Below are 17,176 nucleotides of genomic sequence, written 5' to 3' on the forward strand. Positions count from 1 at the left end.
TCTGTAGTGGGGGAGCACACGTCCGCTACCCTCAGGCACCTTTGAGTCCAAGAGGCATTTTGAGAAGCTAAAATCATACAGAACTACACGTGCTCACGCACCCTTCAACGGGTGTCTACAGACAGACACACAAAAACACACACACAAAAAGGGCCCCTTTGGATTTCACAAAGTCCATGGGTTGTCCAAAGCCTGCCCCTCGATTCCAATTAAGAAGTTCTCGTCTACTTATCAAAATTTTGAGAATGTAGTATCACTGTTGTCCCAGAGATTTCACTACCTGAATAAAAATGTCACATGTACAAAAGCCTAAATGGGAAAATCTCCAGTTCAAGACAGGTTATTTTGCTATGAGGGGAGGAAGTACACGGTAGCCGAGATGCAGAGAAGAAAATAGCCAACTCGGGATCGTGCAGTGTCACTGGAAGCTTCTTCCGAACTTCCCAACTCATGCTTCCACTCCTCGCCTGGGGGTCTGCGTCTTGCTCTACCTTCCTCCCTCCCTGCCTCCCTCCCTCCCTCCCTCCCTCCTCCCTTTGCTCTCTTTTTATTGTGAGAAAATTTGCATCACATGAAATTTGCCCATTTTAAGGGTACAGTTGAGTGACATGAAGAATTCACATTGTTGGGTTTCCCTGGTGGCACAGTGGTCAAGAATCCGCCTGCCGATGCAGAGGACACGGGTTCGAGCCCTGGTCCCGGAAGATCCCACATGCCGCGGAGCACCTTAGCCCGTGCGCCACCAGTACTGAGCCCGCAAGCCATAACTCCTCAGCCCACGAGCCACAACTACTGAGCCCGTGCGCCTAGAGCCCGTGTTCCGCCGTAAAGAGAAGCCACCGCAATGAGAAGCCCGTGCACCGCAGCGAAGAGTAGCCTCCTCTCGCTGCAACTAGAGAAAGCCTGCGCACAGCAAAGAAGACTCAACGCAGCCAAAAATAAGTAAAACAAAACTCTTAAGAAAAAAAATAAAGAATTCTCATTGTTGTGCAACCATCCCGACTGTCCATCTCCAGAATGTTTTCATGCTGTCAAACTGAAACTCTGTCCCCATTAAACACTGACTCCCCATCCCCCCCAGCCCCTGACACCCACCCTTCCACTTTCTGTCTCCATGAATGTGACCCCTCTGGGGATGTCACCGAAATGGAATCATGTAACATTTGTCCATTTGTATCTGGCCTATCCACTTAGCATAATGTCTTCACGTGTCATCCGTGTGGTAGCCTGTGTCAAAATTTCCTTCCTAGACCCCAAAGCCAGTGTGGACAGTACACAGTGAGCGAGAAGGAAATAAAACCCTAGGTCTGAAGAAGTTCAGATGTATGCCAAGTGCAGTGGGAAAGCAGTGAATGAGAGGTGTCGTGATCCAGTTTGCACTGAAAGGGAAACAATTGATGTTGGCTGCTGTAGAAATGGATGCGGTGGGGATTCAGCAAGAGTGGAAGTCGGGAGACCCAGATATGGTTAGGAATTTGGTGTGGTAGTGCAGGAAGACGATGTCTGAGAAGATGGAGAGAAGCCAACAGGTTCCATATATTTGGAGGGAGACTCAGCAGGGCTCATCGGGGGATCAGACTGGGGGGAGGTAGCGGGGCGGTATTTCTGTTTACTCTGTGTGCACGTGTGTGCTTATGCCTCTACTGCTGAGACTTAACTGTTTCTACAAAGAAACACTAACCTTTCCTCTTACAAGTGGAATTGTTAAATTTTCACTGTTTATACAAAGAAATGTCAAACAATCATTGAAAAATACCTACATGCTCTTTCTATCAATTAGAAACTTTCCTTCCTGTTTGTGGATGAATAATATCTGTTGTATGAATACACACACTACATTTTCTTTATCCAATCATCTGTCAATGAATGCTTGGGTTGTTTCCACATTTTGGCTCTGAATCTTGCTTTTGCATTATTGTTTGGACTTTGATGAGAAGTATCTCTGTTGTTCAGGATGTGCCCAGAGTTTTAGTTTGTCTTTTGATCACTTACATATTTCTAATTAGCCCAAGCAATGCATACGTAGAGTCAGATCAGTTCATCCAAGGTGCAGGGACTGAGTGTCTCTTTGGTTTGCACTCGTGGACTTTCTGAGATGTTCTAGGTCTCAGAGGCCATGCAAAGAGCGTCTGAGGTCCTCCAGAGCTGCCACAGCCCGGCTCTCCTCAGGGCCCGCACTGCTGGGAAAAGCACTGCTGCTTGAGGACCTGTGTCCCTCTGCTGTGGACGTTCCATCGTTAGGAGGCAAATGAGTTCAGATTTGCAATCATCGTGCTTTCAAACATCACCGCTGACTGGGTCCTTGTATAACAGAACAGAAGTTCAGTCTCCCTCTTGCTTAAGAGGCTTTCAAATCCTAGAAGGTTGGTATTCTGTCCCCGTGAAAATTTCTCTTGTATACTGTGAAATACCCTGATTGCTTTATCTAGTCTTCAGATCTGGATTTGCATAATCCCACCCCACATCACCTTGTCCAAATGAGCTAAAATCGGGTGGGACCAGTCTTAAGATGTGTTGGTATGTTGTCCAAAAACGGCGTAAACAGCCCAGATCGAATCTGATGTTGTAAGTGAGCAGGACCTTGTGGGGCCTTCCTGGGACGGATTCTCCCCATGTCTTCTGCCTGCTTCTTGTCTTTAGAAAATTTTAGCCTCCTAGCCTTCCCTGAGTTCGAAAGGGACAATTTAAGCAGAGAAGGGAGAAAGTGCAAAAAGACAGGAAAAGAGTCCAAAACGACCAAATAACAGTAGTGTAGCCGTTAAACAAAGTCAAGGACATTTCCTTCTTCCTCAAGGGCTGTAGATACTGTTCTGAGCCTCGTCCTTGGAGCTGTTTTGCAGACTGAAGCCCCCAGCAGGTGGAAGACGTGAACTGCATGCTGCCCACAAGCACGTAGACCCCAGAGCAGCTGGAACCAGAAGGTTGATGATGTTGACCTCAAATTATCTCACCACCAACCAATCGGAAGAATGTCCACAAGCTGACCACACACCCCTTAACCTCCCCTCCCTCACCCCACTCTTTTGTAATTCACTTTAAACATTTTTTAAATTTTATTTTGGGACTATAGTTGGTTTACAATGTTGTGTTAGTTTCCGGTGTACAGCAAAGTGATTCAGTTATATATACACAGATACCTTTTCTTTTTCAGATTGTTTTCCCATTTAGGTTATTACAAAATTTTGTGTTTTTTTTCGTTGCGCTGTGTGGCTTGTAGGATCTCAGTTCCCTGACCAGGTATTGAACCCGGGCCACGACCGTGAAAGACCAGAATCGTAACCTCTGCGCCAGCAGGGGACTCCCTAGGTTAATAGAGAATATTGAGTAGAGGTCCCTGAGCTATACAGGAGGTCCTCGTTGATTGCCTATTTTGTATATAGTTGTGTGTGTACGTTAGTCCCAACCTCCTGATCTGTTCCTCTCCCCCACCTTTCCCCTTTGGCAACCATAAGTTTGTTTTCTATGTCTGTGAGTCTGTTTCTGTTTTGTAAAGAAGTTCATTGGTATCATTGTTTTAGATTCCACATAGAAGTGATATCATGTGGTATTTGTCTTTCTCTGTCTGACTTCCTTCCCTTAGTATGATAATCTCTAGGTCCATCCATGTTGCTGCAAATGGCATTATCTCATTCTTTTTATGGCTGAGTAATATTCCATCGCATGTATGTACCACGTCTTCCTTATCCATTCCTCTGTCGATGGACGTTTAAGTTGCTCCCATGTCTTGGCTATTGTAAATAGTACTGCTATACATATTGGGGTGCATGTGTCTTCCTGAATTATGGTTTTCTCAGGGTATGTGCCCAGGAGTGTGATTGCTGGGTCGTACGGTAGCTCTAGCTTCAGTGTTTTGAGGAACCTCCACACTGTTCTCCATGGTGGCGGCACCAGTGTACATTCCCACCAACAGCCTCACCCCATCTGTAAACACCTTTCCCTGAAAGCCATTGGGGAGTGGGGGCCTTCTGAGCCCTAGATACCTGGACCCCTTGCTTGTTGCCCTGCCAGAAACGCGGCACTTTCCTTCACCGTGACCCGGTGTCAGTAGATTGGCTTTAGTGCGTGCGGGCGAGTGGACCCAAGTTTGGTTCAGTAACAGCGTGTTTGGAGACAAGCAAAACTATCACCTCTCCTCCTCTCTTTTCCTCCTGTGGATGCAGTTTAATATAACAACGGCTGTAGCTCTAGTGCAGAAATATCAGTAGAGTGAAGCACAAGTGCTTTGTCAACACAGTCCTTTCGGCATGAGAGTCACGTGGAGAAAACATTACAACACAGATGCCTGGACCCAGCCTCACAGATTTATTTCCACAGCACTGAGCTAGGGCCTAATTTTAACTTTCTCAACTGACATGCTTCGGATGTGGAAATCTCTGGGTGGGACGTGCCACCCAGGCCGGTGCCGTAGGGGGGCTTCAAGGCGTCGTTGAATGAAATAAGAAGGAAGGAGGTGAACCGTGACCTGGATTTCACCCAGGCATCCTCTGGCAGGGCTGTGGCCAGGCCATGGGTCCACAGCTGAGCGGACGTCTGTGTCAGCCTCCAATCCTCCTGCCAACGCGTCCGTGACAACCCCTCCAGCAGCCCGGTGCTGCCGTGGATAAGCAGCCCTGGGATCGGAGTTCAGCCCAGGCACCTACCTGGTACATGCATAGTGCATGTGCTGGTGAGGAAACCGCCCTCTCCACCGGGAAGCCTGGAGCACATCCTCCCGTACGGCCCTCAGAGGGGACCAACCCTGCTGACACCTTGATCTCAGACTTCCAACCTGCGTAAATGTCGGACAGTGCATTTGTGTTGCTTAAGCCCGCCAGTTTGTCGTACTTGGTGACGCAGCCCAAGCAAACTGCTACGACCTGTATTTTGAATAAGAAGGAATTCACATGTGACGGTCGCTTTCCTGCTTCCCCTGCCTTTATTTTTTTATTTTTATTTTTTAAAAAAGATTTATTTCTCTTAGGCTGCGTCGTGTCTTAGTTGCGGCACACGGTCCTAATTGCCCCGTGGCGTGTGGGATATTAGCTCCCGGACCAGGGTTCCCGGGCTTCGAACCCGCGTCCCCTGCATTAGAAGGCGGATTCGTTACCACTGGAACACCAGGGAAGTCCCTCCCCTGCCTTCAAATTAAGACGTGTCGCTGAACTTCAAAGAAGAACCTGTCCTTTTCTGTTAGATTACAAACTTGAGTTTTCTTCTTAAACGTTGCGTTTCCCGGTTGTGGTAGATGAGTTAGTGTTGAAAAAAATGGCTGAGAGACTTTAAGAGGAAAATGATTTTACAAATTCTGAATATGGGTGCCAGTTATCGTGATAAAATTGCTATGTTAAGAGAGCAAAAATAAACAGGAGAAAACACAGGTAAGTACTTAGGAAATGCATGATGGGAAAGGCTTCTTCAAGTACAGTGTCAAAGCAGATTAAAAGTATGAAGTGAAAGTGAAAGATTTGAACACAACATACTTTTTAAAGTGTGTGTATAAGAGAATGTGAGTAAAAATTTAAAAAGATAAAGAACAGGGATTGACAGATACACACTTGTATATGTAAAATAGATAAACAGTGATGACCTAGTGTATAGCACAGGGAACTATGTTCAATACCTTGTAATAACCCATAATGGAAAAGAGGCTGAAAAAGAATACATATATTCTTACATAAATACATGTAACCGAATCACTTTGCTGTACACCTGAAACATTGCAAACCAACTATACTTCAGTAGAAATAGAGAACTGACAAAATAGGGGAAATATCTGTAGTTAATAGAGATGCAGATACACAAGCAGAAAGCTTTGTTTTGTAAATATCCATATATATGAAGAGATCCTAAAGAAACCAAACTAAAAGGTGGCCGTTGCTGCTTCTGGTCAAGGTGCAGTCGCAGGGTCCAGGTTTACCCTCCTAGCTTAAAAGAGCTTTAAAAAGGGGGAAATGTATGAAATGACGGTTTTCCGCCTTTTGGAGAGAGGGGTGAGTCGTGAGGGACATCAGCTCACTGCTGGACATCCTATTCATTGGGATGACTCCGTACTTATTCCCTTTTTTAGAGCATTTCCTCAAGACAACTGGTAATAGAAATACTTCCAGAGAGTGTCCAGGGCAAAGTACAGGGCAGGGGGCTGGGGAGCCCAGCATGTCCCTGGGCTGAAGGGATAGAGTGAGGTGTTGAGGTGGGCACAGCAGCTGGGGTTCACAGGCCACCCCAGTGTTCTGCTGAGACCCGGTCGGTGCACGTGGGTGAGCTGAGAACTGGAGGCCTGGTGGCGGGCTGATGGGCGCGCTGCCCACCCACGGTGCTTCCAAGCAAGGTACTCCGTGTAGCTGACGTCTTTACGTGGTGAAAATGGAAAAGGCGAGAAATGCGCCCTGGAGGTTTGCCAGGCTCTGGCTCAGAGGAGGCGTGGTCGCTGTCATTCCCACAGGAGCAGCATTTCATCGGTGAGAGTGTCGCAGTTCTGCTGGGGAAATCAGGAATGGGTTGTGTGCTTATTCATTTGGACGAATCATCACTTCTTATTTCCGTTTTTAGAGGATTTCCTCAAGACTCTTGTAATAAAATAGTTCCTCTGTCCCTTTAGTAAGTATCTAAATCTTTTAAAAAGCTAAATCAGTCTCTTGCCAGCATTACAACCCAGGAATGTGTTTGTTAAGGACCTGAGAGCTATCTTCTTTATCTCTGTCACCGGGGGGGAGTTTAGGCTAGGTGGTAGGCACTTTGCTCTGAGCTGTAAGTACCTGCTTATCCTAGAGATAGGAGTAGTTGTCTTTCTCCTTTGGATAAAGGGTATTAACTAGCATGAACAGCCACCGAGATTACCAGGTGAATTTAGGATATACTCTGAAAGAATGTATGCCATTTTTATGGTGTTGTCAAGTCTTTTCACATGAGACAAGTTCCCGTTTATCTTGAGAACATGTATGCAACAGAATTTATCTGCTGAGGTATAAAAAAAAAAAAAAGGTGAAGTTGATTTCATTTGCACAAACATTAGTGGTCCGCCTGTGGTGCACAACACAGTCTTGTTTAATGGTTATTCAACAGTAAAACCGGTTTCTTTATGTCTACATTTGTGTAGAGGATTTTCTCGGTTGGCGGGAGATTTTATTTTTTATTTTTGTTAATTACTTAATTAATGGGACTGCACTGCGCAGCATGCGGGATCTTAGTTCCCCAACCAGGAATCAAACGCGTACCCCCTGCAGTGGAACCTAGGAGTCTTAACCACTGTATCGCCAGGGAAGTCCCTGGAGATTTTATTTTTAACTTTTCCCCTAGCAGCTTTTAAGGAACAGTTGGCCAAAAACACAGTTATATTATCTCACCCCCAAAATAGTGATAAATCATTACCCTTATGATTTCATTTTTGAGAAATGATATTTTTACCTAACATAAACAGTATCTTCGTTAAGAGGTAAGATCCCAGGTGTCTGTTTTCTGTTTGTGTGTACCTTCTGATTTTCGTACAGTTTTTAAAGTGTTGGTTGTGCAAACAGCTACAATTTCTATTTTCTTTTCTTTTCGTGGGTAATATTAGTTTGTATCATGGCTGGGCATTTATTGTATCCTAGGATTTGAATTACAGTTGTAGCGTTTCAGTTAAGCGAACGTGATACACTCCTTCCCCTCTCCTGGCGGTGGGGGAATCTCAGATGTAACTCGAAATGTCTCAGGGCAGGGAAAGGACCAGGGACCCTGGAGGCCATCACACAGCCCCCGCTTGAGGCCGCAGCTTTCCTTGATCCCTAACAGGAGTGAAGACAAATGGGCAATTGAGTCCCTGGTCCAGACGGCCCACCGTCGCAGCACAGCAGCTCCTCACTGCCAGATGAGATGAAGACATTTACGTCGCTCACTAACTGGACGGCGCGGAGACTTCTGGGAAATAGAGTCTTGGTACTTGTTTCGCTCTCCGGTCGGGCTTTGGCAGGCGGACTTCCGGCGTCCTCCTGCGCAGGTGCGCCTCACGGTTTCTGAGGGTTGGCGCACGCGCGCCGTCGCCGCGCCGCCTTCGCTTCCTGTGCGTGCGCAGGTCGGCTATGGTCGTCGTTCCGCCGTTTTGGCCTCTTGCCGAACATTTCGGGGCTTCCGGGGCTGGACGCCGTCCGGCCCGGCCGGCAACAAGCGCGAGCGGGGTGTGCGGGCGAGGGTTCGCGCAGGCCGGGCGGAGGCTGGAAGTGGGACCACCGAGCTTGAGCCGCGGAGCCCGCGGCCTGGGCCGGAGTGGCCGAGCGGCCGGCGGCGGTGCGCGGCATAGCGAGTTTCCGGGAGAGCCGTGGGCCTGAAGGGAGTTTGTGCCGTAGGCCCAGAGCCGGCTCCTCGGGCCCAGTGGCCTAGGGAGGCGGAGAGGAGGGACCCCGAGAGAGGAGCGCGCCGGAGGAGCAGCCCCCGGACCGGAGCCTCGGCAGCCCGGGGACGGTCAGCGAGTCTCGACGGGGTTGGTGCGTCTGCGTGCCTGCAGGCGGTTGTGGACCTTGCGGCCGTTGCAGAGCGGGCTTGGGTTACCCCGCCGTGGGCCCCGCGGTAGTGCGATCGGGAGGGTTTGACCGCTTCCCGGAGGTGGAGGGGCCGGGCTGGAGGGCAGGGCCGGCTACTCCGGATGGGGCTGCCCTGGGACTTGTGAGCTCCGGGTGTTCTGGGGGAGCAGGGGCCACAGACTCGGCCGGGACGTGCCTCTTCCTCCCTTCCGTCCAACCCCGATCCTCCACGTCCTGTTGTCGCCGTGTCGGCATCTCGCACGTGTCTCTCAAGGCGCGTCACCACCTTGGTTGTCTAATCTAAGCGTCCCCTGCCCCCCTCGGTTGTTCCCTGTGGATTCGCACAGTGTAATCGGTGCAGGATGAGTCTGCAAGGCTTCTGTCCTGCTGCCTCGCTTGAGGAAGGAAGAGATTTGGCCTGAGAAGGGAGATGACTTGTCCTAGATCCTCACCGGGTGTGCACGTGCAGTCGCTACAAGGAATCTAAACTCCTAGGGCAGGTGTTCTGTCCACTTAAAGTCAGTTTTAATAAAAGTGTTTTTTGAGCGTCGCACTTAAGTTTGTAAAGTTTGTACAAATAATTGAAAGACTGAAACGCACCTGAGTGTGTCCCTTTATTCTGTGTATGCTGTGGATGTCTAATCTAAGTTGTTAACAGACTTAGAAGAGTTAAACTATAAGCGTGTTTTAATTTCATATTTATTGACGGAGGATTATTTTCGTAGGACTCAATGTACACTCGCTGCTGAAAAAAGTATCCCCTCAGGTACCACAGCCACGTGGGAGTTACAGACCTGAGGGTGGTTGCTCCCTCCTCATTCTAACAGGCCCTTCTGAAGAGGAAATGGCGGGTCTCCCACAGGTGTCTCTTGTGGAGCGCGGGGCGGGTGCTCGTGCAACCCCGAGCCGCTTCAGTCGTAGCTTCACTGCCTGCGTTTTCCTTCTGCAGGTCCGCCTCCACTGTCACAGTCCTGCACGTTGTTCCAAGAGCAGCGGAAAATGAATCAGCCCCTGGTGAGTTTTGCTGTTTACTTATTTACCTGCTGCTGTTCTTTTGTGATAACACCTTGGGAGGCGAATAGTTCAAAACGTGAAATGGGAAAGTAGGAGTAGGGAAAAGATGTGGTTCGACAAAGCGTAGAGGAGCAGGTCAGTACCAAGTGTTTCTGGCAAGTTCCACGTGTAGATCCCACGATCCTCTTATAGACACAGTACAAGCCTCGTGTTCTTGACATCTGTGGCAAAACGCCATCCCTTGCTTGACTTACATTGTCCTGCCGAAGCACTTTTGTTCTCGGGCGTTAAAGGTTTCCTTGAGGATCCCGCTGTAGGCCGCTAGCCTTCCTGAGCCACAGCCCCTAACGTGTTGACATCGGTGCCTTCCTTGTGCTTCCCGTAAGCCGAGAGCATGCCTTCCAGGGAGCACTCAGGGCATAGAACTTTTCTGTTCAGTAGAACACCGTTGTCACATAGGTACATTGTTTTCAGTGCTCAGTCCAGGGACGCAATGAGGAGCATCTGGAAGCACAGCCTTGTCACCCTTCCAGTAAATTTCCCTCTTTGTCACTTACAATCTAACAGGGTCGCGTTACACACCATGTAGTGATGTCTGTGGCAAAGATTCCGTGTTTCCCACCTGTATTGTATCGTGCAGCTTGCGGTCTTGGTTCTGCCCCTCCCTGGAACCTGATCCGGTTGAGGTGACCTGGCATCCAGCATACAAACCAGTGGCGATTTGCCAGTCGTCACCTCAGACCACTGTCGCCTTCCCATCTGCAGAGTCGGCAGTGTTGGTTTCTGTGACAGATCTCTCCTTGCTCTCTTCCTGACTGATTCTTTCTTCCCGCCTCTTTGTGTGTTGTCTTTTCACTCTTGGTTCATGACTCTTCAACCTGTCTGACTTCGCCTTGTGGTGCTTTTCACTTCCAGCTCTGTCAGTTCTCCCAGCTGGACCAGATAGATGCCTCTGTCCAGCCACTTGCCAGCATCTCTGTGGAGTTTGTCCAAAGGGCACCTCAAATTGCTAGATCCAGTAGATCCAAGAATGATTACTTACAGCTCCCCCGCCCCTTGCCTTCTCCTTTTGTCCCTGGCGGCTCATCGTTGCATCATCCACCCTGTCACCCTACCCAGAAAAATGGGTTCATTCTAAAGTCCTTCTGCAGCCTCTGTTACCACGTTGTAGTATTAGGCTTGTTAATGTAGTCTAAATGGTTTTTAGTCGTTCCCCTTCATCCCGTACTTGCTACCATTAAAATAGCTGATCTTTTCATTTCTGTAGTTACGGAAACTTTTTTTCTGTGCTGCTCTTTCCTCCAGCAGCTCAAGTGTATTCTCCACGCTGAGTATTTCTCCTAAAATATTAAGCACAGCGTTTTGTGTGCATGTGGGAAGCACTTTAGAGGTTCCCTGGGTGACTGGACAAACGAGGTTGCCGTTCTATGGAGCCATTGACCATCGAGCTGAGCACTGGGGGGAGGTCGTATCTCGCTGATGATGCGTTTGGATGGATCTGTGGGGTAAAATCCTGATCGGAGACGCTTAGGAGAGAGGAGTGGGAGAACTGGGTTTGTTCTGTTCCCAACTGTTTCAGGACGTTTTGCTGTGACGGGGAAAGAAGAAATTGGACAGTAGCTGGAGTAGGAGCTGAGGTCCGGGGAGGATGTTGTGTTGTGTTGTGTTGTGTTTTGATGCGAGAAATAAGAGTCGGAATGATCCAGTAGATGCGTGTGGGGGAGGGGAGAGCTGCTGCCCGGGGTGCTGGAGTGGGGAGGGGATGGCAGAGCTGGGTTGCAGGTGGGGAAGCCCTCCGATGGCTTCTCTGTTCTCAGGGAAGCAGCTCCTCAGCTGAGGGTGAGGGTGAGGTTGGGGGTTTGAGGAGAGAGCAGAGCTCTGGGGCCCAGTGGACATTTTCTGCTCTGCTGATGGAAGGATCCCTAGAGGAAGTGTCCTGCTTGCCTCGCTCTTGGCTTGGAGACCATTCACAGCATCTAGTGTTGTGTCTTTTTTCTTAGACATAAACATCAAATGTTTTCAGCTTCTGCATGTGATCTTAAGAAGCAGTTCTCTGCTTCCAGTAGCTTCTCTTCTACGCAGGGAAGGCACTTCACAGACATCATTACAGGAGAGGAAGAGAATCCTGCCCATCAATGTGTAGGGAAATCCAGAGTGCTGACAAAGCAGAGTCTGGTTTTATTTATTTATTTAGACTTTTATTTATTTATTAATTTAATCATTTTTAGCTGCGTTGGGTGTTTGTTTTTGCCTGCTGGCTTTTTCTCTAGTTGTAGCGAGTGGGGCCTACTCTTCGTGACGGTGCGTGGACTTCTCATTGCGGTGGCTTCTCTTACTAAGGAGCATGGCTTCTAGGCATGCGGGCTTCCATTGTTGTGGCTGGCGGGCTCAGTAGTTGTGGCTCACAGACTTAGTTGCTCCGCAGCATGTGGGATCTTCCCAGACCAGCGTTCGAACTCATGTGCCCGCCTTTGACAGGCGGATTCTTAACGACTGCGCCACTGGGGAAGTACGAGATCCTGGTTATAAATGCATCGTCACAACACGTGGCTCAGTGACTTGGGGAAGGGTGACGGCCCTCAAGTGACCAGGACTTGGGTAGCTGCAGAGGTTGGCGAGGCTCTCAGAGCAGCGTGAGGTGGACTGGATGAGACTCCTGAGGTGCTGGTAAGGACCTCCTTCCTTAGGACGTGGGCCTCCCGTCAGGAACAGCGGGACGTGGATGCAGGCAGACCCTGAGGTTGACTGAAGAGCCTCCCCTGTGTGCTGGTTTTGGTTTCATCCTGTGGAGAAACTGAAACCTTGTAATCGGACAGTGAGTCATCTGATCTAAAGATGTCATGTGTAGAGACCGTGGACGGCATGAAACACGGGGTGGGGTGCGGTGGGTCAAGTCAGGGGGACTCTGGGCTCCAGCGCGCTGCCCGACAGGAAGGGGCTAGGCCGCGGCGTGTTCCCGCTGGTCCTAGGCCCCGGTAAGCAGTATGGACGTTCCCTTGGGGTTTTTCTGAATCGTGAATGAGGTTGAGAGTATTTTCACATGCTTAGAAGCTGTTTCTTCTTTTTAATGGATAGACAGTTTTTAGAGCAGTTTTAGGGTTCCAGGAGAATCGAGCAGACAGCAGTTTCCTATGCCCGTCCCTCTGGGTTCCCCCCCTTGATAACCTCTCAGGCCTGTGTGGCGCGTCATCTCAGTGATGGATCAGCATTGACCCCTGATTCTCCCGTGGAGTCTGTAGTTTATATTAAGGCTCCCTCTCTGTGTCCTACTGCCCAGGTTTGGACAAGTGTGATGACCTGCAGCCACCACTGCAGTGCTACCCAGAAGCACTTCACTGCCCGAAACATCCGTGCCGGTCACCTGTTCATCCCCCACAGTGTCCCCGAGCCCCCGACAGCTGCTGATCTTGTTACTGTCTGTGTATTTTTGCCCTTTCCAGAATGTCACGTAGTTGGAATCCTTCTGTCTGTGGTCTTTTCAGACTGGTGTATTTCTGTTTTTATATGAAGGGCCTGTCATGTGCATTGCCCGTCTTCCTGCCCCAATACTGTCTTGTTTTGTTTTGTTTCGTTCTGTTTTGTTTTCCTTGTCTTATTGGCTTTCAGAGTCGTGTTAAATGTTTCTAAATTTTTCCAGTTGGGGTCATGTTAGTAAACATTGTTTTCCAAAGGTTATTGTCTTTTTCCTGTATTTTCCAGCATTGCTATGTAATTCATTACTTTTTTTTTACTTTGAGAGGTTGAATACTATGCATTTCAAAAGTTTCTCAAAATCAGCACGTTTGTATGAGTAAGAGTCCTAGTTGAAGAGCACCCTCCTTGGTCAGTACTGAGGTGCAGCTTCTTCGCGGGCGGAGGCGCGTGAGAGGGGAGGAATGCGTCGGTCTCGTGGTTCCCTTTCTGCTGGGTCTCAGTTCCCCTTTCTGGTTCTGGGCAGTGCATCAGCCACTCTCCTCGGACAGGCCAGGCAGGTAGGGTCCTCGCTTCCTGGCTGTGGAGGCTGTGTGTGTCTGGGAACACCTTTCTTTTTCCCTGACGAGCGAGAGGACCCTTTTGGTTGTGGAGCGGCGTCCTAGGACTGCGGCCCCTGGGCCCCCGCTGTTGTGTGTCATTTGGGCCCCAGCCATGCATGGGAGATCTCTGACACAGGGACGCAGCTGTTAAAGCCCTCTTGGGGTTTTGTCACGTACAATCCTCTGAGGAATACTCCTTTTCTCTAATGGAATTCCAGTGCTTAAGCTTTCTAGCCACTCATGAAAAGAATCTCAGAAAGGAAAGGAGACCCGTCCTCTCTGCCACCAAGCAGGGGAGTGAGCCGACACTGTGAACGTAACGCTGAGAAAGTGGCTTGTGGGAAATGTGTAACCAGTTCTGAGTTGTGGGATTACAAGGCTGTCTGTGTGGAATCTTACTGTACCAAGTGGTCTTTTAAGACACATACGTCGTGGGTTGTTCCCTTGTGTTTTGAAACTGACCTAAAACCCCTCAGTATTTGCAGTTCTGATTGCTTTCTTAATTTGTTATCCAGGTTTCCTGACACCCATTTTTTTAAGTTTAAAGTGCAGTTTTCTCATCTTCCCTTTACATAAAAGTGAACGTGGGCAAGCCACTTAACCCATCACCAAATAGAAAATCATCTGGAACATTCACATGAATGCTGTTTTCAAGCAGCAACAGTGCATATATTTTTATGCCCGTTACCAGTGAAAACTATAATGTTTTCTTATTGTGCTGTTTTTTTCTCATCCGGCAAAATTACAAGCAATTAGAAAAGCCCCTCAAATCACACATTTTGTGAAATTACAAATGCAGAACCGGAAAGGAGAATAAGGTGTGCGTGATTCTACTTATGCTTTAACATGAGAGTAGTTCGTGGTCTGATCCCTCACTCTCTTGCATTTGCTAATAACTTTCAGTGTGTGAACGTGTGGGCCCCCAGTCTTCATCCGGGCAGCCACAGGTGTGTCCAGTGACGCCTGAATGGAATATGGGCAGAGCTTCTGGAAGACTTGCTGTCGATTTCTGAGACAGGCTTCTCGAGGCTGAGCCGAGGCAGTTCTGCACAGACGCTCGTCTGCCTTGGGCGGCAACCAGCTCTTCCCCCCGCCCCGCTCACCCCCCACCCCCCGGTGTCCTGTCAGCAGGTGGGCACCCTCAGCCTTCCCAGGCCAGCAAAGCCTGGGTCCCGGACGTCTCTGCATCTGGAGCTGGGGGTCAGGTGATCTGGCATCTCAGGGGACCTTGCTAACAGGACCCATCCTGCCTCTTCGATTGTTACACATAAAGAACTTTGATTTTCAGCCAATGTCAGGAGTTTGTTGCCATCTTAAACGGCCTCTGTGCTTGGCGTGGTCTTTTCCTTAACCTCTTCCACACCATTCCTCCCTCCACGTTCTTTTGAAATCACCTGAACTTTTTTATGTTTAACATGCTGGTCTTGTGTTGTATTCCTTTGTTGGCAATTGCATAAACTTAACAGCCACATTACATTTAGTTATTTAAATTTACTTCTCTGTTTTCTGCTTCATATTTGTCCTCCTTTCACGAGTAATAGGATACACTTTAGATTATCAACAATAATAGTAGGTATCATTGAGAAGCATTTTATGTCCAAAGAACTATGTTAAGTGCTTTCCATGGATGAACCCATTTGATATTGACCTGTATCATTATGTGATAGGTACCATTATTATCTTTTTTTTTTTTTTTTTTTTTTTGCTGTACGCGGGCCTCTCACCGTTGTGGCCTCTCCGTTGCGGAGCACAGGCTCCGGACATGGCTCACGGGCCCAGCCGCTCCGCGGCATGTGGGATCCTCCCGGACCAGGGCACGAACCCATGTCCCCTTCATTGGCAGGCGGACTCCCAACCCCTGCGCCACCAGGGAAGCCCCCCCATTATTATCTTTATTTCAGAGGTGATGGTACAGAAGGAAACAGTTTGTAATGACAGGTGTGAGTGTTCGTGAATTTATTCAGAAGATCCACGCTAAAACGTCTGGGTGTGGCAATTTCTAGTTCTTTTGTGAGCTCTCTGTCCCTTGTCAGGAGTGTGCTTCTCCCCTGGAAGGTGTTCATGGGAAGAAGGGATTCCAAGTCCCCAGCTGGGAATTAGGGGCAGCTGACCCAGCTGTCCCCGACAGCTCGTTTGGCAGGTCAGGGTCAGACCACTCCAGGCTTATCTTCATAGTAAAATACGGAACTAGGATGTGTTGCCTGGCTTGCTTGTTACTTTGGGAAGTGTGGCCAGTACTGCAGCTCAGCTCCTTCTGTGAGCGGTAGGAGAAGCTTAGGACAGGAATGGGACACATGTGTCCGGAGTTTAGGAGAGAAGCCTGGGCTGGCGATATAAATTTGGGAAATGTTGACATGTAGATGGTAATTAAAGCCATGAGGCCAGATGGGATCACCATCAAAGCTAAGTGTAAAGGAAAATAACTGAGCCCCAGGTCCCTCTAACTTGAGGATGACTCAGGGGAGAGGAGGAGCCAGCAAACGAGACTGAGAAGGAGTGGCCGGGGAGGTAAGAGGAGGACCACGCTGTTAACAGTCTGGAAGCCAAGCGAAGGGGCACAGTGCATCCCGGGTTGGCACGCGTGCCCTCAGGCCTGTGCTCCTCGGGGGCAGGGGCTTTGTCTGCTGTTGTAGGTCCCCAACAGCCAGGATTGTTCCTGGCTCACAGTGTAAGACAATATTTTCTTTCTTCGTTGTACACTGAACGAACTCATAGCAGTGTATTGCATTTATTTTCCTCCCACGAGATCCATAACGTAAAAGAGGTATACAGTGTTAACTTTCTTGGTGAGCTGGGTGAGCTCTTGTCCCCCTAAGTCTTCTCCACGTCACCCAGTTCCCATCACGGTGCCATTACAGGGGCCAGTGTCATTCAAGGACGTGGCTGTGGACTTCACCCAGGATGAGTGGCAGCAGTTGGACCCTGAGCAGAAGACAACCTACAGGGATGTGATGCTGGAGAACTACAGCCACCTCGTTTCTGTGGGTGAGGAGAACCTGCTTTCTGAATTGCTGAGATAAACAGGATTTCCCTCTAACTTACTGACTTTAACTTTGAATTTAACGGGACAAATGTGAGTAATCTGGGGCACCAGGCAGGAGGGCATTTGGTCTTTGCCTCCAAGTAGGTTCTAATTTTGGTACAGCACAGATGGCCACTTCTGTTGTGTAGCTCGAAAGGCAGCCCTTTGCTTAGATGACAGATCTGGAAGCCCAGCAGCCAGGCTCAAGTTCTCTCTCATTTCTGTTAACAGGGTGTCACATTATCAAACCGGAAGTTATCACCAAGTTGGAGAAAGGAGAAGAGCCATGGATAGTGGGAGGAGAATTCCTACTTCAGAGTTACCCAGGTGTGTGAGTGAGGCAGTGAGGAGGTCGGTAACTCAGAAGTGTTTTTCCCTGGAATTTTTTAATGGTGCCAAGCCTTAGAAGTGACTAAGGAGAGTTGCTCGTGTGCTGTAGCTACACGAATCTCACTCCCAAAGACTTCCTCCTTCCCCACAAAAGCTTATGTTGGTAGAGCTCCTCCACGCTTGCTTCTACCCAGAACCAAACCCACTCACTTCCTTCTTCCTCTTAAACCTCAGATCCTCTTGTTCTTACAGCATATTCAGTAACCTCTTATCGTAGATTCTTTTTGCTTTCAGCCATTCATAGTCTGTTACTAGAGAATAAC

General features: G+C 48.9%; 1 protein-coding gene across 14 annotated transcripts in view; it reads left to right on the top strand.

The window, feature by feature from the left end:
- Positions 1 to 17,176, top strand: part of ZNF12 (zinc finger protein 12) — a 59,895-nt gene that overhangs the window by 23,101 nt on the left and 19,618 nt on the right. For 3 of the 14 annotated variants that reach the window (XM_067705495.1, XM_067705496.1, XM_067705494.1), the window contains exons 1-5: positions 7,938 to 7,954; positions 8,301 to 8,438; positions 9,424 to 9,488; positions 16,360 to 16,486; positions 16,755 to 16,850. In XM_067705495.1, the coding sequence (XP_067561596.1) occupies positions 9,474 to 9,488; positions 16,360 to 16,486; positions 16,755 to 16,850 (238 nt within the window). In that variant the 5' untranslated portion in view covers positions 7,938 to 7,954; positions 8,301 to 8,438; positions 9,424 to 9,473. Of the gene's footprint in view, positions 1 to 7,749; positions 7,955 to 8,035; positions 8,439 to 9,423; positions 9,489 to 16,359; positions 16,487 to 16,754; positions 16,851 to 17,176 lie in introns of those variants that run through there. The other 11 variants (XM_067705497.1, XM_067705498.1, XM_067705499.1 and 8 more) reach the window with 10 other exon arrangements.

This window comes from Pseudorca crassidens, chromosome 15 (genome assembly GCF_039906515.1).
Source record: "Pseudorca crassidens isolate mPseCra1 chromosome 15, mPseCra1.hap1, whole genome shotgun sequence".
In the NCBI taxonomy this organism is placed as follows: Eukaryota; Metazoa; Chordata; class Mammalia; order Artiodactyla; family Delphinidae; genus Pseudorca; species Pseudorca crassidens.